We start from the raw sequence: 26,690 nt of genomic DNA on the forward strand, positions 1-26,690 counted from the left end.
CTAGGTGGGGCAGAAGAGATGGAAGTTGGTACGTGTGAACTCGTGGTGGATGCTCTCCAGGAGCGTGTCCGCGTCGGGGGCAGGCTCTTGAGCGTTGGGCAGCCGCGGCCGCGCGCTGTATTCCGGGGTGTAGGTGAAGGAGAAGGGGCTGGGGTAGAAGAGCGCATCCGCGCGCAGCAAGCTCACGGGCACGGTGATGGGGGTGCGGAGCCAACGCCAGTCGCTGCCGAAGGCCGCCACGTCTGGCACCACGCACACCAAGGAACGAGGGCTCCTGTGGGCGGGGCATGGAGGTTGAAGCCATTCATAAACATTCCAGTCTCTGGATCCCTTGTTCCAAGCTGATCCCACCGCCTATCTGTACCTGTACATGGTTTCTGCCTCCACGTCTCCGAACCACACCTTGAGCCCAGCGTGGAAATTTTCTCCGTGCAGCTCCAGCGTGGCCACATCACCTCCACCGCTCAGCTGGGGGGTGGATGGGACCAGATGTAGGTGATGAGGGAGTGGTGATGGTGGTGGGTTAGAAGGAGCCTCCTGCCCTTCCTCCACAGCCTCCCCATTCCCAGAGCAGATAGGCAGGCAGGCTGCACACCACCCTGCAGATTCACCTCCAGAGTGCTGATGAGAGGCACCGGAGTGACGGGCTCCCGAGTACAGGCCAGGCTGGTGCTGAAGGAGAACTCCACCGACTCAGTGCCAATGATGGTCCAGCAAGAGCTGTCGTTGAGCAGCGCCCTGTTGGCCTCCTTGGGGCAGAGGGAAGCCTGGCAGGAAGTCCAAGGGATGGAACTGAAGCTTGTCTAGTGGTCCCACCTTATCAAGTTTTCCTTCTAAGTTTCCCAGTTTATCTGCCTCAGGGAGCTTGTGTGAGACCCATACACTGTATGGGCTACGTATGTATGCGTATACACATAGGTGTATATGTGTATATGCATATATGTACATCTACAAAACCAAAGGTCTTTTTTAGAAAAAAAATATTTTTTTTTATTTGTAGTGTGCCTGTGTGTGTGTGTACAGGTGTGGAGGCCAGAGGTGGCTATCAATTGAGGTGTCTTTTTCAGTTGCTCTCTACCTTATTTTTTGAGGCAGAGTCTCTTACTTAACCAGAGGTTGGCTTATCTGGCAATACCGAGTGACTAAGGAAAGCCCTGGGATTCTCCTGTCGTTGCCTCCCAGGTGCTAGGATTACAAGCTCTGGCCATCATACTCAAATTTTTAAAAAAGATGTGAGTTCTAGGGTGTTAGATTCAGATGCTGCAGGCAGGCAGGCAGGCAGGCAGGCAGGCAGGCAGGCAGGCAGGCAGGCAGGCAGGCAGGCAGGCAGGCAGGCAGGCAGGCAGGGCTGCACACCACCCTGCAGATTCACCTCCAGAGTGCCAATGAGAGGCACCGGAGTGACGGGCTCCCGAATACAGGCCGGGTGCAGTAGGTTCTTTACCAACTAGCATTTCCCCGGTCCCAAGATTTTAACATTCTTTCACTTAGAGTAAACTAAATCTTTGAACCAGTTTACTTTCTAATAAACTAGTTTTCTTAAGTCGTTCTTTCTTGGCATTGGGAACTTCACCTAGAATTCTGCACATGCTCACTTTGCCAGTGAGCGGAATCTCCATTTCTCCTCTCTTTCAGATAAGGTCTCACGAAATTGCTCCGGCTGGTCTTGAACTCACTGTAGCACAACAGGCCTTGAGTACTCTGCCCTTCGACCTCAGCCTCACAAATAGGGTTACAACCTACATCCTCAGGCTCCTCTATGCAAAAATTATTTTTATTTACATGACACACTCTCTCTCTCTTTCTCTCTGTGTGTGTGTGTGTGTGTGTGTGTGTGTGTGTGAACATATGCGCCATGTGTGCAGGTGCTAGCACAGGCCTCAGGGGAGTGCCAGATTTCCTGGAACTGGAATTACAGAGAGTTATGAGCTGCCTGACATGGGTGCTAGGGACCAAACTTAGGTCTGAAAGAGCTGCAGATGCTCCTTCCCCAGTGAGCTCTCTTTCCAGCCACATCCTCTATCCTTTAACATTGTACAATTCTGTACCCTAAGCAGGGGGTGGTGGAGCACGCCTTCAAACCCAGCACTTCGGAGGCAGAGGCAGGCAGATCTCTGTGAGTTTGAGACCAGCCTGGTCTATAGAGGGAGTTCCATAACAGCTAGGGTTACACAGAGAAGCCCTGACTGACTCCAAAAAAACAAAGCGAACTTCTCTGCCTTAACATTCTACAGTTTTAGCTGGAACTAGTGGTACATTTGGCAGCATTTGATAGGTGGAGGCAGGGGGATTATGAACTCAAGGTCAGTCTTTGAATAAAACCTGCCTCAAATAAATATACAAAACCAAAAATAATTATAATACTTTCTGTGAGGAAATATTGTTCAATAATCATTTTTCTTTCCTTCTCTCTCCTTTCCTCACCCCCTCATCTTTCTTTTTTAAGACAGGATTTTTCTATATAGCTCTGGCTGTCCTGGACCTTGCTCTATAGACCAGGTTAGCCTCAAACTTGGAGATCCTCCTGCCTCTGCCTCCCCAGTGCTGGGATTATAAGCATGCGCCACCTGGCTATACTTATTGTTTTCTATATTATTTCATTATTTTATTTACTAACATTCCAGAATAATATTTTGGGAGGAATATTACTTTTTTTTTTTTTTTTTGAGACAGGGTTTCTCTGTGTAGCCCTGGCTGACCTGGAACTCACTTTGTAGACCAGGCTGGGCTTGATCTCAGAAATCCGCCTGCCTCTGCCTCCCGAGTGCTGGGATTAAAGGCATGTGCCACCACGCCTGGCTTGGAATATTACTTAATAATTATTGTTTTCCACACTGATTCTGTGCCTTGACATCCTGTAACCGTGTTCAACATTATCCAGTACTATTTCCTACTATGATTTTCTTTATATCCTGCAGTTTTCTTTTCACTTATGTAAATGTGAGTTTATGTCATACATGTGTGACGTTCAGAGGACAGAAAGAGGTGTCAGATCCTCTAAAGCTGGAGCTATAGGTAGTTGTGAAGTTGTGGGCTACCATGTGGGTGCTAGGAAATAAACTTGGAACTTGGAAGAGCAACAAACGCTCTTAACTACCGAGCCACCTCCAGTCTCTATATTCTGCAATTTTTGCATTCCCAATGTCTTAAAGCCCCTGGACAGGAGTACTGTTTAATAATAGTAATTACATCATTTTTCTGCATTCTATGACTTTTGATCCTCCAGGGGGCAGCACTGTTCCCTTAAGAAGCAGTCTTTGTGGAGAAGAGCTTATGTTCTATGGCTGTGTTCTGCCTGGGATGCTTGGTGGTCTCTGCTTCTCACCTGGAATCGCACCACCTTCTCTGTGGCAAGACATAAGTAGGTGCCAGCCCCTCCTGGGGTGTCACCTGGAAACTGGAAGGCACACTTGTGCAGCTGGGATATGGGTTCGTCCACATCAAGGAGGGCACACTGCTTGGCCACTTTTCGGATGATCTGCGGCAGAAGGGTGACGAGCCGGGCGAGTGTGTGTGTGTGTGTGTGTGTGTGTGTGTGAGGTAGCAAGGTGTGGGGTCCCCAGAGGCTCCTCACCCAGCCAGGCAGCTCTATTCTTTGATAGCCATGAAGTTCCATACCATAGGCGGCAGTGTAATGCCTGTGACAGTGCAGACAAGCTGCACCAGGGAGCCGTAGCGGATGTAACCTTCCCGGGGTGGGAAGTCCCCTTGGGAACAGTGCCCATCAGCTGGAGATGAAAGAAAGAAAGGAAGGAAGAAACAAAGGTTCATTACTTCTCAAACTCTGTCTCTTCACCTCTGGCTTTAACGCACACCGCAGCTAGCCATGAGAAAGGAAGCTAAGACCAAGGTTCTAATCCTGGAGAGCTAGTCTGTGATCATCCACACTAAGGTGTGCTCCCTGGGGGCAGCCACTGATTGGCTGAAGGAGAAAGGGCATAGCTAGCCACTGGGATCAGAAGACATCGGGTTCCTGACCGACTCACTAGGGCCAAGGGCAAGCCTTCCCCCTCCTCCCCAAGGGTCAGTTACACTGTTTCATCTTCCTGTAGGGTTGATTAAATATGCTAACACAGCCGGGCCGTGGTCGCTCACGCCTTTAATCCCAGCACTCGGGAGGCAGAGGCAGGCGGATTTCTGAGTTCAAGGCCAGCCTGGTCTACAAAGTGAGTTCCAGGACAGCCAGGGCTATACAGAGAAACCCTGTCTCGAAAAACAAAAAACAAAAAACAAAAACAACAAAAAAATATGCTAACACACGGAGTACCCAACCCGCACCTGCTTATGGGATTACCCAGGTGGAGGGTGAAGGCAGCCCACTGCCTTGCGCTGGCCACAAAGGCCCCATCTTCCACAGAGAGGTAACGCGTGGACACTGTCTGGGAGCGCAGGCGATTGAAAAGGGAGACCTTTGATCCGGAGGAGATGCATACTGCGAGGGGAACGTGGAATCAGTATCCGGGCCTCATGTGGTCTCTCAGATGCCTCAGCTAATCTTCTGACCCATGTAACAGCCTGGCTAATATGCCCACTGGCCTAGACACAATGGTTATCTGCATTTCATAGCCTTTTGCCTGGGGTCTTGATTTTTGAGCTTGCCAGCTCCCTGGTACAAATGAACATCCTTCAGTGATGTGAGCTGGGTTCATCAAGTCACTCGGGGCTGCTTTGTGGCAGGCACGGCGCTGGGTACTGGGTATTGATGTGTGAACTGGGTCCAGCTTTGCTCTGAAATAGTTCATGGTCTGGAGGGCATAAATACAAAATGCTAACTCCGTGTGGGAAAGGCTAAGCTAAGGAAGGCTTCTTGGGGGTGGGAAGTGTGAAGCAGGTGGGAGTTGCATAGATGGCTGCTAGAGTCTGAAAGAACAAGGGACTCTCTGAGAGCCTGGCGTGTCTTCCAGCCCATGGCATGCTCTCAGTCACAGCTTCATTTTCTTACTGGACTTAACACCAGCTGGGGACCAGGCACTGACCAAGTGCTGTTCATGTCCTCTCCGTGCTGGACAGACTGCTGGCCTTCCATTTATACCTAGCCCAAGCCCTTTCCATTTGATTTATTATACAATAGATCCTTCTGCTCTTCCCTTTTTCTGTATGTGTGTGTGTGCAGGTGTGTGGCTGGACACACGCAGCTGTGTGTGCGTAGGTGTGGAGGCCAGAGCTAGACTCCCGGCACCTTATTCTATTACGCTCTACCTTATTCTCTGAAACAAAGGCTCTCACTGGATTGAAAGCTCTTTGGCTACAGCTTTCTAGCCAGAGAGTTGGAGGAGGATCCTAGTGTCTATTTGCTCAGAGCTGGGATCACTGACGTCTGCAGCCACACTCAATTTTTACTGGTGTTCGAACCCAGGCTCGTGTGTTTGCCTTGCAAGCACTTTACCTACCAAGCCATCTCCCTATCCTTTGCTTTTCTAAATACATATACCAGCTCAGTTCACTCTCCAGGACAGGATTCGAAGCCAGACTGCCAGACTCTGCACGTGTAACCATTACTCTAGCCCCCCCCCCCCTTTCCCTGAGCACCAAGGTGCCAGCTAGAACACTGTTTGGAACTGGGATATTCCACAGGACTTTTCAATGACACCAAGGAGCTGGATTCTGGAATCACAGTGAGTCGTGGTTACCTCCAGACTGGGGGACACTTTCTGGGCAGACAGTCTCAAGCAAGCCACATGGTATGCTATACTGAAATCAACCAATCAACCCACCCTCTCTCTTTCCTTCTCTCTCCCGATCCATTTTTCTTTCTTTTCCCCATTCTCTCACTCCCTCCTAGGCTGGCCTAGATAGAGTTCAGAGTTCTTTTATCTAAGCACTGGAATTGCACATGGGAGCCACCATCTTTGACTGATGCAACTTCCTTAAGGTCATTTTTAATTTGCCCCGGATTTGGCACCTGGCTGCAGCTTTTGTCTGTTCTGAGTCCCCCCACTGTCATCTTCAAATCTGATATCTATCCTCTTACCTGTGTCCTGTCTGGAATCTCTGTGTGTCTTTTCTCTTAGTCTAGGCCAGCCACTCCACCCAGATTCCTCCCTTCTTTCTACCCAGACTCCACCTCTCACCGCCACCCCCACTCCACATTTGCACCCTCCGCCCATTTTTGTAGCTCTGGGTTCGAATTGCACCCGTCCACCTCGCCCCTCTCACGGTCTGTGTTTTTCAGTGACTGCTTCTTCTGCGAGGGCTTGGAGATCACTTTGATGAGGCGACTGTGGAAAGTGCCCAGCTCCCGGCCCCCTCGCAGCACCAGTCTCAGCACCAGCCGGAAGTGCTTCCTCTTATCAGCATCGGAGATGTACAGGGTCTTGGCACAACCAAATTCCTACGGGGCTCAAGGGGATGCGGTAGGTCTTATCTCAACTCTGCCAGCGGAAGAGCCAACCTTCCGCAGTTATGACATCCTTACCATTAGGACAAGAAACCGTACTAATCTAGGGTCTAGGTCAGAACCCACCCTCTGGCCTCCCCAGTTGCCTCTTGGCTTCTGGAGGGGACTTGGGGAGTCTACAGTCTTGCCTCCTTTACAAAAAGAAAAAAAAAAAAAAAGAGACAACGTCAGGAGCAGGAATCGGATGCTCTCTAGTGCAGCCTCACCCTGGAGTCCGGCTGCTCTTCAAAGTTCAACTTCTGGGTCTCGGGAGCGCTGCCGGACGCACCGTCCAGTCCCATGTAACCGCAGACGGTGGGCCCGGTCTCCGCAGACTGGAGGGCTGGAAAAGGACGGAAATTAAACCCTGGAAGTCCCGGGGAAACTCAGATGCGGGTCAAACTTAGTTCTTGCCGCCAGAGGGCGCAGCGAGACTGCGTCTGCGACCCGCTGGGCTCCCGGGCCCTGCTGAGGCAGTTGGTCCTTCCTGCAGAGAACGGAGCAACAGCCCCTGGGGCAGTCTCACCTTGGTCTTGCATTGGCTTCACCCTCCAGCCAGGACCCGCGAGGTAGACACAGGGTGGAGGACAGAAGAACCTGGGAACACATAACATCATTTTCACTGTCTTAAAAGTGTCTCGAGGTGGCATAAATTTTTAAAGAAGCATGATTTGGTGTCCCCTCTCCCAGAGTGAACCCCGTTAATGCATTATTAGACCTCATCAGTAAGTCCTGCCCACTCCATCTTCAAAACACATCTGGAATCCGTTAGATTCCTACCAACTTCACCTTGGTCTTAACCACTATCTCTTGCCTTCCCAACTCAGCCTTCCATCTGTCTCTCCCTTGTTGCAGATGCCTCTTTTAGTTTGTTTTTCACACAGCAACTAGATTACTTAAAAAAAATATTTATTTATGGATATGAGAGCTCTAGTTGCATGTATGCCTGCATGGCAGAAGAGACCATCTGACAGAAGAGACCATCAGATCCCATTACAGATAGTTGTGAGCCAGCAAGTGGTTGCTAGGAATTGAACTCAGGTCCTCTGGAAGAGCAGCCACCAGTGCTCTTAACCCTGAGTAGTCTCTCCAGCCCCAGATTCGTTCTTCTTTTTTTTTTTTTAAGATGTATTTATTTAATGTATATGAGTACACTGTAGCTGTCTTCAGACACACCAGAAGAGGGCGTCAGATCTCATTACAGATGGTTGTGAGCCACCATGTGGTTGCTGGGAATTGAACTCAGGACCTCTGGAAGAGCATGCAGCCAGTGCTCTTAACCGCTGAGCCATCTCTCCAGCCCCCCCCCCCAGATTAGTTCTTAAGTAATAGGTGGCTCAGTGGATGAGGCAAGCGTGGATAACTTGACTTTCAATGCCCAGAACCCATCAAAAGGAGGAAGAGAACCAACTGTATACCTAACTGCACACGTTATCCTCTTACCTCCGCAGGAATCATGGCATCCATACATCCACACAGCACCACCACCAACATCAACAACAAAAATAACAGTCAAGGGGTAGGAGAGATGGCTCAGCAGTTAAGAGCCCTGGCTGCTCTTCCAGAGGTTCTGAGTTCAACTCCCAGCAACCACATGGTGGCTCACAATCATCTGTAATGGGATCCAATGCCCTCTTCTAGTGTACAGACATGCATGTAGACAAAGTACACACACATATATAAAATACATAAATAATCTGGAAAGAAATAACAGTTAAATTAAGTTGGGTGTGGTGGCTCATGCTTGTAATCCTAACCCAGCACGGAAGGGATGGGGCCTCTGAGGCAGGAGGATTGGTATAGGTTCCGCCTGAGCTACAGAGTTAGAGTCTGTCTCATTCCCCCCCCCCCATATAACAAAATAAGCAATATTATTAATAATAATGAAAACGAGTCAAATTGTGATGGCCTCTTATCAACATCCCTTGTGGTTTAAAATCCCAAATCCTCACATGACCTGGACACTGCTTCTCCTGTCATCTTCTCTAACGTCCCCCTCTTCTGACCAGTCTCTCCCTTTCATCCTCTTACAGTACTGGGTATATAGCCTTGAGGTCCTTGCGTTTTCTGTTAATGCTTCCTGGAGTTTCCCCATGCCTGGCTCTATCTCAGCACTGGTACATCAGCTCCAATGTTACTTCTTAAAGAGTCCTTTGACCTCCTCGACCTTTCAAGCTAAGGTACCCCCTTTGGTCTACTATGTGACTCCACTCCGTTTTTCTCTGGCTCTCATCACAATCTGAAATACCTTGTTTGCTGGCTTGTGGGGAGGTCACTGCCTGTCCCCCACCAGAATGGAGATGCCATGGAAGTAGAGGCTGTATCTGTCTGGTCCAGCTGGAGGCTTAGTGCCCAGCAGTGACCCTGGTGCGTGACATGTAGTACGCAGCAGAATGAATGGATACTAGTTGGGGATGTGGGGATCTGACAGCCACTGTTAAGTTCTGCTCTAGATCCCAGTAGGCAGCTATTGTTGGCTGGGGAACAGGACCCTGGCTGAACAATGGCTGAAGTGTCAGCCTTGAGGCCTCCAAGATGTTAAAGAAGCTCAATGGTGGTGGGTTTGGAGGGAGGCATAGGGCTGAAGGCTGTGGAGACCTGGGTCGGCGTAGGGAGCCACCTACCGCTTCTCATTTCCATAGGATTTCTGAGCCACCTTGGCATGCAGGATCCACACAGTCTGCTCACATCTTTGCTGCAGGCATGTGCGCACACCTTCCCTTAGGATGATGGCATGCTCTGGGGGTGACCTAGGAATGGGGGTTGGGCCCACAGGCCGCAGGAAGGAGAGTCAAGGGTTGAGTTGGCACAAAGCCCACCGCTGAAGCTGAGTGAGCTGAAGTTGGAGATGGGGTTGATTTATGTCCTCCAAAGGATCTGGGGGAAGAAAGGCTTGGGAAATGAGCTAAATATTTGTGTTCCAAGAACCCTGCACAGACCTCGCCAGGATCACCCAGGTGCTACACTGTGTGGGTGGCTTCCCGGCTGTTGTTGTAGTCTGGGGCCAAGTGGAATAGCTGTGTTTAAAACCCTGCATTTGGTTCTCAGATGGAGGTGGGCTTTGTGGAAATAGTAATTAAGCTTTCAACTCATGAGGGGAAACAGCCTTTGCCGGCTCCAGGTCCAGAGCACAACCTCAATTTGAGCAGGCGCATGCACCGGTGAAAATGTGACCAAGGCTCCAAACTGCATTACCAGGATGGGGGTGGGAGGGTTGGATCTGAGTCTTTCTGATGCCCAAACAACACCCTTGGCTTAGTGCTACGGGGTTTTTCTTTTCTCTGAGTGTAGCACGGCCAGCTCTCTGGGGTCTGTTGCTTATCAGAGAGTTTGACAAATGAGGATGGGTTCTCTCAAAGCCTGCACAGTTAAACGGAGCACATGAAAAAGAGTCTGTTGTGAGACATTATTTGAGAAATGAGCAAGTTGGGCCCTGAAGAGAGCTGAGAACTCCAAGGCTGTCCTTTTGAGTCCTTTTACGTTTACGGCAGGACCAAGTCTTGGCCTTTCATCACTCCAGGAAGGGACAGAGGAGGGCAAGAGTCAGGCGGGCGCGTCCTTGGAAGCCCAGGCAGGCCAGGCAGGCGGCGGCCAGGACCGCTCCGCCTCTTGGGGCTCTCCTCTGGGAAGTGTCTCGTGTAGGATTCCAGAGCATTCCGGCTGCCCGGAGTGTCGCCGCCCGACTCCAGCTGTAGCCCAATTCCGGCCCGCAGCTCGCGCCTGCAGCTCCCAGAGCAGCAGGAAAAAGGGGCGCCGTGCTTGCTGGGGCCCGAGTGTTGAGAGGAAGGGGGAGAACGCTCCCTGCCAGTGGGAGGGGTCGCAGCCCGCGCTCCCCCTCCCCACCCTCCCGCTCCAGGTTAAATGCAGCTGCCGCTTGGGCTCGCCCTGGCTGTCTGGCATTCCCCACTTAGGGCAACTTGCCCACGCCGCCGCCGTTACCTGGTCCAACTCCCCAGGAGGCTGGGCCCGTCGCTCTGTAGCCGCACCTCTGAGCTGTCCGGCAGGCTCAGGTGAGTCAAAGGGCCCGGGGGCAACGAGGGGTCTGCAAGAAGCCAGGTCTTAACAGCCTAAGTGTCCACATCTAACCTGCAGTACCTTTTCCGATCCCCTCTGGTAAGGCCAACAGAATGTAGGTCCTCCTTCTCTAGTCTTCTCCCTCCACGCCTGGCACCTTCCCAAAGTGTCCTTTCCGGATTAGCTTTTGAACTCAGACCTCTTTGGAGCGCACTTTCCTTGGGAATGCACTTTCCCTATCCTAAGGGCGTCCGAGAAATTTCCTCTTCAATGCAAGGATCCTTGTCAGGAGACCTGGGCTCACTCTAATGGGCCACTACTTCAAAGCAAGCCTTTGAACCATGATGACTCTCTTTGCCCACCCTAGACCGCCCCCCCCCCTCCCGTGGAACAGCGGGGTTTGGAAAGCTGAAATTGAGAGGGCAGCTGTTTTGACTTTCTAAGAGTCCTGAGGTGCAAGCGAAGTGACATCAAGTGCGTGTTGACTTAAGCCAAGAGGAGCTTAAGGGAGCCCTTAGTCAAGAGCCAACCCTGAGTCTCAAAGGTCCGGTGGACCTTTACTCAGATGTTTGCCCTGGGGTGCTGGCTTTGCTCTGGCCCACTCTAGAAAAGGCTTGCCTTTCCTCCTACCTCCACCATCAAGCAAGCCACTGGCACATCTAGCTAGCTTGTCACCTTACCACCACAGACCCTGCCAGAAGGATTTTTGTTCTTCTACCCTCGCTGGAAAGCCAGAAGGGAGAAGAATCTCGGATAGGAAGCTGGTCTGGAGTCAGAGCCACGCACCGGCCTTGCTCAGAATGGGCTCATTCAAGGAACTGGGGGGTTGGGGGAGGGGCAGCCGTGGGTTAAGGGGCGCTGGCCTGCTCTGCCAAGAAACCACAGAAAAATGGATAGAGCAGGCTCAGTGTGCCGTGTGGGGGTGGGGTAGGGAACGGAAGAAAGGCTTAGTGATTCTTAGGTGCAAGGGGACCAGGCTTCTCTGAGGAAGAGACAGGGGTGGGGTGTAGCGGGGTGAGGGCTAGGTTTAGTTCTGTGCCTGGAGCCCAGCTGGTAGTCTTATTGGGCAGCACATTTTCCATCCATACAGTGTGTGTGTGTGTGTGTGTGTGTGTGTGTGTGTGTGTGTGTGTGTATGTTCCCTTAGTGGTTCTCAAGGGACCTAGTTAGGCTACACAGGAAGGGGAAGGCTCACCTGTTGTCTCCTTGGGGTCCATGGCTGCTCATCGAGGCCCAGGCCGCTCTCTTGCTGCCCTCTGGGCACATCTACTGCCACTGACTTCGATACGGTTCACACATCTAAGCCTGATCCGATCCTCGCACTGGATTTATCCTGTCCAAGCCTTATCTTCAAGGTCCTGGGACTCCCAGCGGCCTGTTTGCTCTGGGCAGGGACACCTGCTGGGCAGATGTAGGCTTCCCACGGCAGTAGAAGCCAGACCCAGCAGGCGCCCCCTGGCGGCCTCTCCTAAGAGCAGGCGAGAAACAGACACCGAGGCGTGTCTTGTGCAGGACTCCACTCTCTGGCCTACCACTAAGAACCCAGACCCCAAGAGCTGCTCTTTGGCGAGTGGCACTGGGTTGGTGGAATATGGGGAATGGTTTCTGTCCACAGAAGAAGAGAGTGTAGAGCACTTTAGCTGACTCACACACCAGATAGACAGGACTCTATCTCGGCCGCAGCCACTTTCCTGCTATAAGGTGCTGGGTAGCAGCGTTTAATTTTTTAAAGCCTATTTCTGAATAGGGAGAACCGAACCAACAACAGCCTTAAATGTCGGAGCTACAAAGAGGGTCAACGCCACAATGGAGAAGCACATTTAGCACTATATCTGGTATTTAGAAAGGGGTTCTTTCGGGGACTGGCAAGATGGCTCAGTGAGTAAAGGTGCTTGTTGTCAGGACTGACCACAGGAGTTCAGTCCTGTTTAATCCTGGGACACACACAGAGGAAGGAGAAAACTGACTTCAGCGAATTGCCCCCTGACTTCCACACGTGTGTGCCATAGTGTGTGAGCACACACCATATATATATGTGTGTGTGTATATATATATATATATATATATATATATATGTTTACATATATATATATATATATATATATATATATATATATATATATATACACACACACATATATATATATGGTGTGTATGCCATATAATATATATGATGTGTATGATCTGTAATATATATCATATATATGGTATGTGTGTATATATACACATATGTATATAATTTTTTAATACAAGAGTTTATCTCCTTTTGTTTTATGTGTTTTTGTCTACTTATTAACTTAGTGCCCTGTAGTTCTGCAAAATGCCATTTTCTACAAAGGCTCCTCTGTGAATTTCAGCAATCCCAGTGTGGTGACATCAAAAAACTTATCATGAGCCTTTTTGTTTTGTTTTGAGAAAGAATCTCACTATGTAGCCCTGGGTGGCCTGAAACTCACTCTGAAGACCAGACTGGTCCTCAAACTCCCAGAGCTCTCCCCGCCTTTGCCTCCCGATTGTGCAGCTATGCCTGGCAAGACATTTTGAACATACGCAAGACCAAAGTGTTCATGCCCTGAAATAAACGCACCATCAAAACTGCCGCTTTACGACCTTCTTTCTAGCTGCAGGCTGTGACACTGTGGTTCGTCATCCTTCCAAGCACCATGAGAGGCCCCTGCTGCTGGCCACTCTCTCTGTTGCTGCTCTTCCTGCAGTCCTGGGAAACTCAGCTCCAGTCTGCAGGTGAGCTGGATCCCAGCCCTCACCACGGGAGGAGGAAGGGAGCAGCAATGTTCTCTATCTACAGTGAGTCAGTGTTGCCAGGAGGGGTTGACGCGCTGGGTGCTGGACGGATGGGTGTGTGTATGGGGGCCGGGTTTTAGAACACATTGGGCTGGATTTTGGGATTCGGGCTTTATCCCTCGCACTTCATTCCTCAGGCGCTGTTTCCTCGATTGCAGTATGTGGCATAGTTTTGGGTTCATTTGGTGTTGACTTTTATTGAAGCTTATTGAAACCATGGAAAAATCAGGAGACTCCACATTAAAAAACAACCCTATTTGAGAATTTTCTTGAACAAAACAAAACAAACAAACAAACAAACAAACAGACCAGAGACCTGCTTGCTGAGACAATACAAGTTATCAGAGATACAGGAGATGAGATGTTCTTAGACATAATCTAACCAGTTCATTCATTTATGATGTCTGGCTGGCTTATGTAGGCATTTGAGACTGCTGCAACATCCCTTTGTTCACTCCTCAATATATAACACAGACTCAGAACAGCTCCCAGAACTGCACGCGCGCAGGGGTGGGGAGGGAGGGGGGAGGGGGGACGGGGGACTTGTGTGATTTCCTGCCTCAGGTCTCCTCAAATGATGGATGAGTAACTGTATCCAAGGCTAATTTGTTAGGTTAAAGACATGCTGGGCGCTGTTCCATTCAGATAACAACAGGTCTTCCTGCTTTTTCTAAGAGACCAGCTTTAGCTGACCCGTGAGAGTCCTCCTCCATCTTCCCGCAGGTCCTAGGTGCTATACTGGGCCCCTGGATTTGGTGTTCATGATTGATAGCTCCCGCAGCGTGCGCCCCTTCGAGTTTGAGACCATGAGGCAGTTCCTAGTGGGCCTCCTCCGCAGCCTGGACGTGGGTCTGAACGCCACGCGCGTTGGGGTTATCCAGTATTCTAGCCAAGTGCAGAGCGTCTTTCCCCTGGGCGCCTTTTCGCGCCGCGAGGACATGGAACGCGCCATCCGCGCGGTGGTGCCGCTGGCGCAGGGAACCATGACCGGGCTGGCGATCCAGTACGCTATGAACGTGGCCTTCAGCGAGGCCGAAGGCGCGCGCCCATCGGAGGAGCGAGTGCCGCGCGTCTTGGTCATCGTGACAGACGGGCGACCTCAAGACCGAGTGGCTGAAGTGGCCGCTCAGGCGCGCGCCCGCGGCATTGAGATCTATGCAGTAGGGGTACAGCGAGCCGACGTGGGTTCTCTTCGCACCATGGCTTCACCGCCGCTGGATCAGCATGTCTTCTTGGTGGAGTCCTTTGATCTCATCCAGGAGTTTGGCCTGCAGTTCCAGGGCCGCCTGTGCGGTGAGTTAGAGTGGCACCGAGCTCAGGCAATGCAGATGCTCATTCTAGTTCGCATCATTAAAGGCGATCCCTCAGTTTTACTCTGCCCTCTGGGTACCAGTTGCCTTGGTCCCTCCTGCAGAGTGGTATCCTCAGCAGCCAGTCATGCTGTGTCAGAGACTGGCCCTGCCACAAGCTGTCAACCTGCCCTCCCCCCCCCCCCCCCGCCTCCCACACCAAATGTCTTTTAATCAAGAATCACTCAAAATTGATAGTATTGTCTGTCAGGAGTCATGCCCCGCCCACCCGGGTATGTTCCTCCAACTTTAAGTCCCTTTTAAATCTTGTGTGCGCGCGACAAGCTTTCTTGTAACTCAGACTGTCCTTGAAGTCGATTTGCAGCTGAGGGTGACCTTAACACCCGATCCCCCCGACTCCAAGCTGTGCAGTGCCCTCTTCTGAGACCCTTCAAAGGAACTACTTGCATCCTGTTCATCCTCTAATCTTGTCACCTGGACTGACCCTCTCCAAGATGCCAATCCATATCTAACCTAAGTCCATCCTTGGGAATGGTATTTGCTTCAGACCCTACCCTGTCCTGCTGTCTGCCCTCCCCTTGGATGCTTCTGCCCATCTCTTCTCTGTTGATTGCCCCTTCTGTGTCCTTAGGGAAGGACCTCTGTGCTGAGTTGGGGCATGGCTGCCAACACCTGTGTGTCAACGCCCCAGGAACATTCTACTGCGCCTGCAACTCTGGCTACAAGCTAGCACCAGATAACAAGAATTGTTTGGGTGAGTGCCACCCCACCCTGCCGTCTCATTGTCTTCTTTGGCTGCCCAGCATCAGAACAACTCTTTGACAAGCTCTTCAGAAGTCAAAGCCCACCCCATTTGCTGTACGATCCACACAGGGAGGGAATATCATCTGGGGCCACACAACTCTTTGGTGGACCGGAACTTGGAGTCTTGACCTCCCACAGTTAAATGTTCTCCATTCTTGCCTCTGCACCTCAGTTCTCTCTGTGGTGCCTCCTTTCTGCAAATCTTTTTTTTTTAATCTTCTGAAAAGCTGTGGTGTGTGAGGAAGCCTTGCTTAGATGATTAGTTGGTTTTTTTTGGGGGGGGGATTATATGTTTCCATCCCTGTGACTATGTTTTCTACCACACGCAGAGTGCCCGTTGTTGGAAAGCCTTCTCTATACTTTCACAGCAACTGGTTCCATAATTTTAGCTTCATGATCTGGAAAAGGGGGTCATGTGATCCCAACCACTCTGTTGCCACATGGGTCTTCTTGTGTTTAGAAACGTTGAAAGGCTGAGGGGTGGGCTGGAGAAATGGCTCCGTGATGGAGGGCACTTGTTATACAGTCACGAAGACTTTGGATCTCAGCGCTCATGAACCAGACAAGCATCTGGCAAAGGCCTGTAACTCCAGCTCTGAGGTGGGAAGAGAGGAAGATCACTGGGGCTTGTGGTTCCCACGATAGCTAAGAAACAGGAGGTCCCGGTCCAGGGAGAGACCCTGTCTCAAAGGAATAGGTAGAGAGTGATGGGGAGGACACGCATCACCTTTTCTGAGTGCACATGCAGTTGTGCACACCAGCACACGCACACATTAACCAACTAACTAACTATTCAAAGGTCAGCTTCAAAGGTTTAGTGCGCACCCCCATTAGATTATGATGGATTTAGTAAGTCTTTTCCTAAGGTATTTGGGAAATGCATTCAGGTAGCTGGGCTTCTGCTTACTTTCCTTCTCCCTCTCTTTCCTTTCCTCTTCCCCTTCCTCCTTTGTCTTACCTTCTCCCCTCCCCTCCCTCCCCCTCCCCTCCCCTCCCCTGCCCTCCCCCTCCCCTGCCCTCCTCCTCCCCCTTCCCCCTCTCCTCTCCTCTCCTCTCCTCTCCTCTCCTCTCCTCTCCTCTCCTCTCCTCTCCTCTCCTCTCCTCTCCTTCCAGACCCCACTTTCTTGTGCCTCAAATCCACCATCCCCCTGTCTCAGCCCTCAGAGCACTGAGGTCACAGACACACACCCAGTCAGTCATACCTGGCCCTGCTGCATTCTTTTTACTCATGATCTTTCCTCATTTTTTCAGTCAGTCCCACATGGCCACCTTGTTACAGTCTTTGGTTTCCACACATGCACCCAGAAGGCCACGCTTTCATATCTATGAGCACACGTGTCCGTTCTGTTAAAGGTGGAAGCGGGCAGGGATCTAATGAATGTAAAAGTCAAACATACAAAGGAAAAGAAAACATTACTTGTAATTGCTCTTAGATGCCCCTGTCCCTGGAAGCCATCTTTAGCCCACTGGCTCCTGGATCCCCTCCCATCCCAGCTCCGCTGCAGCCCCTTTCGCAGGAATCCCACATCTTCATAGCTTTGCTCAGTGCAGGTCTAGACCAGCTTCACATATGCAGAGGACCAGTGTGCTCACTGTGGTGGCAGGTCTCCTTCCACCTCGTCAGAGGGAAGTAGTGAAGGCGATGCCTTTCCTCCTGCGCTCCATTCTGCACACAGGTTGGTGAAGCTGCCCCTCCTCATACTTTCCCGTGAGCCAATGAGCTTGTGTAGTTCTCCACTATATGCCAGACTCAGTAGCGGGCTCTTTGGCTCTGGGATGTGTCCAAGGTTTGAATTGACCCTGTATAAAGAAGACATAAACTCACAAAATGTCATGCAGGGCGGTGGTGGTGCACGCCTTTAATCCCAGCACTTGGGAGGCAGAGGCAGGTGAATTTCCGAGTTCGAGGCCAGCCTGGTCTACAAAGTGAGTTCCAGGACAGCCAGGACTACACAGAGAAACCCTGTCTCAAAAAAACAAAACAAAACAAAACAAAACACCCTCACGAATGTCTGCGTAGCACACCAGACTAACTAATGACCTTTGGGGTAGGGGCAAGGCATGATGTTAACATTTTTAAATTAAGAAATAATTGTGCATGTATGTGGGCATCTGTGGAGGCCAGAGGTGGATGTCAGGTATCTGCCCCTATCACTACCCCCACCTTATTATTATTTAACAATTTTTATTTATTAGTAGTGTGTATGTGTGATCTGTGAGTGCAGGTTCACTCACAGGGTAAGGGTCACAGGGTGCACGAAAAGGTCAGAAGACAATCCTAGGACTCGATTCTCTTCATCTACCTTTAAATGGGTTTTGGAGATTGAACTCAGGTCACAGGCTTGTGAGGCAAGTGTTGTGTTACCCACAGAGCCATCTCCTGGAATACACCTTCTTTCTTCTTCTTCTTCTTCTTCTTCTTCTTCTTCTTCTTCTTCTTCTTCTTCTTCTTCTTCTTCTTCTTCTTCTTCTTCTTCTTCTTCTTCTTCTTCTTCTTCTTCTTCTTCTTCTTCTTCTTCCTCCTCCTCCCCTTCCCCTTCCCCTTCCCCTTCTTCCCCTTCCCCTTCTTCCCCTTCCTCCTCCTCCTCCTCCTCCTCCTCCTCCTCCTCCTCCTCCTCCACCACTACCACAACAACAACGTTCTCTCACTGCATTCTGAGCTTACCAGTTGGCTAATGGGGTTAGCCAGTGGTCTTTGGAGATCTGCAGGTCTCTGCCCATCCCAGGGCTGGGGCTACATCCTGGCTTTCATAGGGATGCTGGGGGTCCAAACTCAGGTTCTCATGCTTCTGGAGCAGACACTTTACAGACTGAGCAACTCCATGGTTCTCACCTGGGTTTTGTTAGAGAGGGCTTCTGGGGGTTGCATGGCTTCCAAGGGTTGCATGGCTTCTGTGGGTTGCGTGGCATCTGGGGGTTGCGTGGCTTCTGGAGGTTGCGTGGCTTCCGAGGGTTGTGTGGCTTCCAAGAGTTGTGTGGCTTCCGAGGGTTGTGTGGCTTCCGCGGGTTGCTTGGCTTCCGCGGGTTGCGTAGCTTCTGGAGGTTGCGTGGCTTCCAAGAGTTGTGTGGCTTCCGCGGGTTGCGTGGCTTCTGGAGGTTGCGTGGCTTCCGAGGGTTGTGTGGCTTCCGCGGGTTGCTTGGCTTCCGCGGGTTGCGTAGCTTCCGCGGGTTGTGTGGCTTCCGCGGGTTGCGTGGCTTCCGAGGGTTGCGTGGCTAGGCTGTGAAATGAAGCTCCGAGCAAAGACTGACTTCATCCTCTTTCCAGCCTTGGATCTCTGCGCCGAAGGAACCCATGGCTGTGAACACCTCTGTGTCAACTCCGTGGACTCGTATTTCTGTCGTTGCCGAGCTGGCTTTGCACTCCAGCAGGACCAGAGGAGCTGCAGAGGTAAGTGAGCCTCCCAGGACCCCCTCTCTTTGAGCATTCTGAACAGTCCCCTGGTGGCTACATTCAGAAGTGACATCCTGCGGTTTCTTCCTTCCCTCAGCCATTGACTACTGCAGCTTTGGAAACCACAGCTGCCAGCATGAGTGTGTGAGCACTTTGGCGGGGCCACAGTGTCGCTGCAGAGAGGGCCACGACCTGCTACCTGATGGGAGAAGCTGTCGGGGTGAGGAGGTGTCTCTCATATTTGTAGGGAATAGAAAGGGATTCTAGCTGCTGGGATCTAACCTGACCGGTCCTACTTGGTGTCTCCTTTAAAGTCAGGGATTTCTGCAATGGTGTGGACCATGGCTGTGAGTTCCAGTGTGTGAGTGAGGGTCTTTCCTTCCACTGCCTGTGCCCTGAGGGGAGGCGACTTCAGGCTGATGGCAAGAGCTGTGATCGTGAGTTATATATAGGCAGAGGGTCTGCTCCGGCCCCATTGCCTGCCTCTTCTTCAATGCCCAGTTACAGCCCCACAGACGGTGATGTGTATGTGTGTGTGTTTGGAGATGTGCTTATTATGCCCAGCTTCTGTTCCAACCAGTCCTCTATCTTGCTGTCAAGACTGGTTTCAAAATCCATATCTGATCACATTCCTCCTTCACTCAAAATCCTTTTGTGGTTCACCAGTGTCTACAAAATAAAGAGCAAGTGCCTTCCCTTTGAATTTTTCCAGTGCTGGGCACAACCACATTAATGGATAATGAAACCAAATTAGTGGGTTGCAACCAGCATTTAAAGAAAAGAGGAGAAAAATAGTTTCCTGAGTTTAGGAGAGTAAGTATTGCTTCATGAGTTGGACTGTTCAGTTATGTGAAATGCACCATGGCCTATCATTATTCTCTTTTTTCATAGTGGGCTGTGGTCAATTTTGAAATCACCACTTAATCTCATTACCATGTAGCTTTGGCCAGCTCTTTAGCCCATCTCTTGCCACACTTGAACATTTTAGTCATACTGGCCTGTCCCTCTCCGAGTGTGTCATTCCCTTCCCAGCTCCCATGCCTTTGTATGTGCTGTGCCAACCTTCTAGAATGCCTCCATTGCCTTGGCAAATTCCCGGTCATCCTTCAAGACTGCATTAGCCCATTTCGGTTGTTATGGTGCAACACCGATGTGAGTTGCTATAATGAAAACGCTCAAAGCTGGGTGATTGGTTAAAGAGTAGAGCTTACGTGTCTCACAGTCTGGAGCATAGCATCAACATCACAGTATTGGCGATGGCCACATGACAAGAGAGAGCCCTTGAGATCGAAGAGTATGTGTGTGTGTGTGTGAGGGTTCGAATACAGGAGGTGGCCGTCCTTTGTAACCTTTCACTGACAGGGTCATTCTAGTCTCTGGAGACCTACTCAATCCTGTGACGTGGGCGTTAATTTCTTCCTAGGGTGGTGCTCCATGACCTAATCGTCTCCCAGAAGGCCTGTTATGATTCAGAGAGAAAGTGCTCCCTCTCAAGCTCATGCCTCAAAGGCTTGGTCCTTAATGCAAACATGTTCGGAGCCTGGGATCTTATTAACTGATTAACCCAAAGATAGATTAAACACAAGAATAGGTTTTTAGGGTGTTGGGAGATGGAACTGTAGAGGATGGGCCCTAGATTGAGAAAGTGGGTCACTGGGGGGCGGGTAATGCTATTTTCTTTTTGAGACAGGGTTTTATGTAGCCCATAAAACCTTGGGCTTCCTAATCCCACTGCCTCCGAATGTTACCATATCCCCTTTTCTGTGGTGTTAGGGCTCTAACTCAGGGCTTGGTACAAGCTAGGCAACCGCTCTACCAAATGAGCTTCATCTCCAGTTCCTGAACACTGGGATGTGGATGTGTATTCCAGGCTGGTCTTGATCCTGCCTGTCTCCCAAGTGCTGAGATTACAGGCTTGTGCCTCCATGTCCTGTTTGAAGAGTGTCTTGTCCCTGCCTGCCTGCCTGCCTGCCTATCTGTCTGCCTGTGTTTCCTTCTGTAATGAAGGATGTTGCATTCCTCCATCATTTTCCTGCTGTCATGATAGCTGACCTCTCCCCAGGTCAAAGGCAATGGAGCCAGACAGCCGTGGACTGAGAACTTCCCAAGTCGCGAGCTAAAACAAATCCTTCCATCACTGCAATGGAAAGACCCCTGGGTCTCAATCACTTCTCAGTCCTGTTACCCTGGGGACCAAGTTTCTAGCACATGGTCTCTTGGGCACAAACCATATCTAAGCCACAACAATATCTTAAATGTTTATTTCTCAGTTCCGGTAAGGCTAAGATCAAGATTGGGGCAGATACGGTGTCCCATGATGCTCTGCTTCCTGGCTTATACGAGATAGGTTTCTCTATGTTCTCCCTTGACGGATGGACGGAGGAAGCAGACTCTGTAGAAGCTCTTGTCAGAACATTAATTAAGTGCATTCATGAAGGCCTGACTCTCATGTCTGTGTCTAATCCCAATTTCCTCCCAAAGATGATCACATTGAGACAGGGTTTTATGTAGCCCAGACTGGCGGTGTACAGCTATATACTGATAATGACCTTGGGCTTCCTAATTGAACCCCACCACCTCCACGCAGCCTTCCTCAACCACTCTCAGGGAAGTGATTTATTCCTGTCTTGGGCTCCCTTACTGCCCCCTCATAGTGCACTTTCCTTAACTGTGGCAGATGGCATGTCTGCCTTGCTACAGTCTGCCCTGATCTTGTGGGTCAGGACTGTGTTTTCTTTGTTGTTGAATCCCCTTCTGGTACTCGTGAAGCCCTTGGATCAGGACAAAGGAGGCACTGTCTTAGTGAGCAGGTCCAGTGGTTTGTGGTTTAGATGCTACTGCCTTCCAGTCTTGGCTTTGCCATTGTTAACTATGGAAGCGAGTCACAATCACTTTATCCTCAGAACCTAGTTTATGGGAAATGGGGAGAGCACTCGAGGAGAAAGTGTGTCAAGTGCGTGTTTCAGCGTCTGACACGTGACAAACACCAGAAAATGTTGTTCTTGCCATTGTCATTAATACTGATATGGTGCTTAGAGTGGTGACAGATACATACTAGGTGGTCGAGGAATGCTAGCTATTGTGGTATATTTTTGCTCTTGGTTGTTTAATAACGAACTGGGAGGTAGTGATGTTTGCCTTTAATCTCTGCACTTGGGAGGCAGAAGCAGGCAGATCTCTGAGTTTGCAACTAGCTTGGTCTGCATAGTGAATTCCAGGTCAGCCAGGACTACATGGAGAAACCCTGTCTTGGAAAAAAAAAAGCTAGGCAGTGGTGGCGCATGCCTTTAATCCCAGCACTCAGGAGGCAGAGGCAGGCAGATTTCTGAGTTTGAGACCAGTCTGGTCTACAGAGTGAGTTCCAGGACAGTCAGGGCTATACAGAGAAACCCTGTCTTGAAAAACCAGAGAGAAGAGAGAGAGAGAGAGAGAGAGAGAGAGAGAGAGAGAGAGAGAGAGAGAGAGAGAGAGAGAGAGAGAGAGAGAGAGAGAGAGATATTTCAATAAAGCATTTGGTTAGTGTCAAGCACTTAACATCAAAAGTTGTCATACAAAAGAGGATAATGGTTATGTATTGATTGCTGGGCACACACAGTCAGGACACATAACTGGAATGCGTTATATAGTAAATACTGGCGATGAATAACTAGATGAGTGTGTGGTTCTCCTGGGCAAGGACCTGATCCCTCCATCCAAGCCTTCTCCTTGGCAGGGTGCCGGGAGGGCCACGTGGATCTTGTTCTCCTGGTGGATGGTTCCAAGAGCGTGCGCCCACAGAACTTCGAGCTGGTGAAGCGCTTCGTGAACCAGATTGTGGATTTCCTCGACGTGTCCCCCGAGGGCACACGTGTTGGGCTGGTGCAGTTCTCCAGCCGGGTGCGCACCGAGTTCCCTCTGGGCCGCTATGGCACCGCAGCTGAGGTGAAGCAGGCAGTTTTGGCCGTGGAATACATGGAGCGCGGCACCATGACAGGGCTGGCCCTGCGTCACATGGTGGAGCACAGCTTCTCAGAGGCACAGGGCGCGCGGCCTCGCGACCTCAACGTGCCTCGCGTGGGCTTGGTGTTCACTGATGGCCGCTCTCAGGATGACATTTCAGTGTGGGCAGCTCGTGCCAAAGAGGAAGGTAGGTTTGGCAAGGGATGGACTGGTGTGGGGTTGGAGTTGGGGCTGGGAAGCAGTTTTCTTCAGGCTTGGAGCTCTCTCTTGAGTGTCTGGGCCCTACAGGCATCGTCATGTATGCCGTGGGTGTGGGTAAGGCTGTGGAGGAAGAGCTGCGTGAGATCGCATCGGAACCATCGGAGTTGCACGTGTCCTACTCTCCGGACTTTAGCACCATGACGCACCTGCTGGAGAATCTCAAAGGCAGCATTTGCCCAGGTGAGTGAATCTCTTCCAGCTGACTGGGGTGCATGCGTATGCGTGTGTGTGTGTGTGTGTGTGTGTGTGTGTGTGTGTGTATGTGTAGGGATGGGGACGAGGGGGCGGGGTCTGTTGTCTTTTTACCTAGCCTCTGATAGATGCCCTGGTCCTCAGCTCTTCACTACCCTTCAGCTCTCTACACAGAGCTTGTTATTTAAAACCCAGAGCAGGTCTGTCACTTTACCGTAGCTTGTCAAAAACGCAGCCCCGGACAGTGAATCGGACCCTTACGTGCTTTGTGTGCACCTCAGAGTCAACGAAGCATTGTTTTTTTTTTTTTCACTCAAATTAGTAGTGTCTGGAATAACTTGAGAAAACTGTATTATTAAAAATATGTTTAAAATTGCATTTCATGCACACCTTTTGCCTGCATGTATGTATGGGCCTGGTTCATGTGGAGGCCAGAAGTGGGGGGCAGTTCCTGTGAGACTACAGATGGTTGTGAGCTGCCGTGTGGGTGCTGGGCATTGAACCTGGGTCCTCTGGAAGATCAGCCAGTGCTCTTAACCACTCAGCCATCTCTCCAGGTCAAGAGAAAACTTTTAAAAAAGCAAGTCAAATTTAGCATTTACAAGCGGAACCGACTATACGCTTCCAGCTTGTTGAGATTCAACTTTATAGACTTGGCAAAGTGACAGGACAGGGTTGTTTTTAATTTATTTTTATTTATTTATTTTTACAGTGGCTTGTGCTTTCTGGGGACATAGACCATAAATGCCATCATTGTAATGTATCTGGTCTCCAGCTGGGGGTGGGGGGAGGGGAAGGATCCAGACATGCCTGTGGGGAACAGCTGGGCCTTATAGGGGGCAAAGTTTCTTGGTGGGGGGCTTGATTTTGACCACGGGGTCTTTAGATTCTAACACATGTCTAAGGCGTGACTCTTCTTCCACTGTCTACTGCTGATAGAGATAGGTTAGCAGGCTGTGTCCAGGGCAGAGAACTGTAGTTAAATGTGTTTCCTGCCCTGCCACCAACTCTAACAATTAACTAAGGTATTTTGGACACATCAGGCTTGAGGGCCCTTCCTGTCCTGACTTATTTACAATGGACCCTGGATAACTCACTTAACCCTGGCCCTACCTTACCCTCTTCTGTAAGAGGAAAGATGCGCAAAGTTACTGCCAGCTTTAGATTTCGGAGGCAAGTTGGAACTCTCTGCTAAGGCTCTTCACTGACTGACCATACAGGCCCAGGCAGATCCTCTTCTTTCCGTGACCCTTGGTTCTACAGTTCTAAAGTCAGAGGTGAACATTTGGGAGTGTTAATGAGGCCATCAATAAAATGACACAAGGTTGCCAAGGATGAAGGTTTGACTGATAGTAGAATCTTCCTATGGAGGCTGAGGCTAAGAATCTTGCTGCTATTTTAGTGCCTGCAATATTAAAAACGAGAGCTGGTGAGATGGCACAGCGTGTAAAAGCAGCTGCCATACAAACCCGGCGACCTGAGCTCGATCCTGGAACACATTACCAAAAAGCCCGATGTGATGGCTCACATCTGTACCCAGCATCCCTACAGGGAGATGGGTGGTGCAGACGGAAGCACCTGGAAGCTTGCCTGGATACAAAGAGAGGCAAAAACCAAAGAGAGATGCTGCCTCAAAAAGGTGTGAGGAGAGAGTTGACTCACAATAGATGTTCTCTGATGTTGACATGAATGCTGTGGTCTGCCCTTACACATGTATCATACACACACATAATAAAACATTAAAGTAGAAAATGGTGTGGACCAGCAGTGATGCCATCTCCGTAATATTCCTCACCATTTTCTGTACTGTTAAGGAAACATAGACAGCCAAGTCTACCTGTACTCTACTCTTAGATGTTGAAGTGTATGTGGAGATAAACTTGGATCCATAATTTTTTGTTTTTGCGTTTGAGACAAGGTTTCTCTGTGTAGCTTTGGCTGTCCTTCTGGAACTCATTCTGTAGATCAGACTGGCCTCAAACTCACAGGGATCCTTCCTTCTGCCTATGCCTCTTGAGCGCTGGGACCAAAGGCATGTACCACCACGCCTGACTTGGATCTATAATTTAAACGTTAATTTCATCAGAATCAGTGGAATCGCATATTGTTGCCCTTCATCCTGACTCACTAGGTCTGGGATAGGGTTTGATAATTTGCCATTATGACATCTTCCTAGGTTATGCGAATACTGCCTGTCCACAGACCACAGCTTGAGGATTGCTGGTTTACTAGAAATACACAGTACAGGGTGGACCTGTGCCTGGCATTGCTCTAGATATTGTGCCAGTACGGTATTCAGTTGCTACGTGTGTATGATGAATTACAATTGGTCACAATAACACAAAATAAAAACTGAGTTCTTCAGTTGTACCAGCCACATTTCAAGTGTCTTAAGCTCCAGGTGGCTTTTGGGTATTGAATCGGGCAGGACAGACAGATAGAGAGCATGTCCATTGTTTGTCGTGGTCTCATTTGGACCAGCTCATTCATCTAGACTTTTTCTAATCAAAGTGAAACCCGTGGACTTCAGAATTAATGTGTTTCAGGAGCTTATTGAAAGTGCAGATTTTCACTCTGAATCGAAATCTGGATTCTAGCGAGCTCTGTGGTTATCCCAGCAAGCATAAGGGTTTGAGAATTTCTCTTGCAAGTGGGTCCACATATGCAAATCGTCTAATCTTATAACCACTAGTGGGTAGCTTCTTTCATTATATCCAGTTTACGGATGCAGGGGAATTGAGACTTAGAAGGGTTGAGTTTCCCCCAGGACTTCTGTGCTGTTTGGCTGGGACTCAGGCTAGGTCTAAATCTAAAGCCTGCATGTACACCATCGACTCGGTAGAGGTGTATCAGAAGGTCGAGGCCACAGCCTGGTCGGCTCCCTTTTGGCTTCTCATTCCCTTGACTTTTGGCTCTCTCCTTGCAGAGGAGGGCATTGGCGCGGGGACAGAGCTTCGGAGTCCCTGCGAATGCGAAAGCCTCGTGGAGTTCCAGGGCCGCACGTTGGGGGCGCTCGAGAGCCTGACGCAGAACCATATCCTTTGGGGTTGGAGGTGCGGGTTGCAGGGCGGGTGAAGGGAACTCTGAGACCAAATCTTCCTTAGCCGCTCACTGGCCCGGCTGACAGAGCGCCTGGAGGAGCTGGAGAACCAGCTGGCTAGCCGAAAGTGAGGGTCGCACGCTGTCTGAGCAGCCACGCGAGGCCGAGGCCGAGCCCCGCAGCCTGGACCGTCCAGGAGGGGGCGCTGGCGGGCCCCACGCGCTGCCTTGGAGCTGGCCTCACCTGGACCAGGAGGCAGATTTAGGGGATGGGGACTAGGGGATGGGGAGGTGCTGGTGGGGAAGGACTGCTACACTCTCCGCGAGCTTTGTTGGATTTCCTTTTTTGTTTTCTTTTTCTTAAAAAAAAACAAACAAAAAAACAAAAAACAAAACATCGGTTTTCACGGGGTCGGTTTGTGGCTATTGCTGTGCTGGCAGAGGGAGGGGAGTTCAGAGAAGCGTGCTCATAGGCGCCCGGGCGGCGTACTCTTGGAGAAAGGCGCATTGTGCCGTACTTGGGGGCAGGGGGCCGCTGCTTCCCGTCTCTTGTTTATTCAGC

At 50.4% G+C, this 26,690-nt stretch overlaps 2 protein-coding genes across 3 annotated transcripts; one reads left to right on the plus strand and one right to left on the minus strand.

The window, feature by feature from the left end:
- Positions 1-11,607, minus strand: Rbpjl (recombination signal binding protein for immunoglobulin kappa J region like). Its single transcript, XM_021185373.1, has 12 exons — positions 11,586-11,607; positions 10,316-10,418; positions 9,001-9,126; positions 6,903-6,973; positions 6,604-6,719; positions 6,157-6,331; positions 4,295-4,432; positions 3,619-3,728; positions 3,326-3,478; positions 612-767; positions 365-468; positions 1-274 (listed from the first exon to the last, which is right to left on the minus strand). The coding sequence occupies exons 1-12, from the start codon at positions 11,605-11,607 to the stop codon at positions 1-3; spliced, it is 1,548 nt and encodes a 515-aa protein (XP_021041032.1).
- Matn4 (matrilin 4) lies at positions 10,040-26,382 on the plus strand. Of its 2 annotated transcripts, XM_021185306.3 has the most exons (11): positions 10,040-10,386; positions 13,012-13,132; positions 13,916-14,485; positions 15,134-15,256; positions 18,572-18,694; positions 18,795-18,917; positions 19,012-19,134; positions 22,410-22,823; positions 22,925-23,077; positions 26,016-26,123; positions 26,202-26,382. In XM_021185306.3, exons 2-11 carry the CDS (start codon positions 13,054-13,056, stop codon positions 26,258-26,260), a joined length of 1,875 nt encoding a protein of 624 aa, XP_021040965.1. In that variant the 5' UTR covers positions 10,040-10,386; positions 13,012-13,053; the 3' UTR covers positions 26,261-26,382. The 2 variants fall into 2 exon arrangements, with proteins under 2 accessions (XP_021040965.1, XP_085685032.1); XM_085828906.1 differs by lacking the exon at positions 26,202-26,382 and having other exon boundaries at positions 13,012-13,195; positions 26,016-26,201.
- Positions 26,383-26,690: the final 308 nt, after the last annotated feature.

Source organism: Mus caroli, unplaced genomic scaffold (genome assembly GCF_978045245.1).
Source record: "Mus caroli unplaced genomic scaffold, Mus_caroli_1 scaffold_2, whole genome shotgun sequence".
Classification (NCBI taxonomy): Eukaryota; Metazoa; Chordata; class Mammalia; order Rodentia; family Muridae; genus Mus; species Mus caroli.

Coding starts and splice junctions, on each gene's coding strand:
- Rbpjl (XM_021185373.1), bottom strand. CDS start 11,607: ATGGACCCCAAGGAGACAACAG. Junction 6,974..9,000: donor TCCTATGGAAATGAGAAGCG/GTAGGTGGCTCC, acceptor ATGTGTTCCCAG/GTTCTTCTGTCCTCCACCCT. Junction 469..611: donor CTCTCATCAGCACTCTGGAG/GTGAATCTGCAG, acceptor TCCACCCCCCAG/CTGAGCGGTGGAGGTGATGT.
- Matn4 (XM_085828906.1), top strand. CDS start 13,054: ATGAGAGGCCCCTGCTGCTGGCCACTCTCTCTGTTGCTGCTCTTCCTG. Junction 15,257..18,571: donor AGATAACAAGAATTGTTTGG/GTGAGTGCCACC, acceptor TCCTCTTTCCAG/CCTTGGATCTCTGCGCCGAA. Junction 18,918..19,011: donor TGATGGGAGAAGCTGTCGGG/GTGAGGAGGTGT, acceptor TCTCCTTTAAAG/TCAGGGATTTCTGCAATGGT.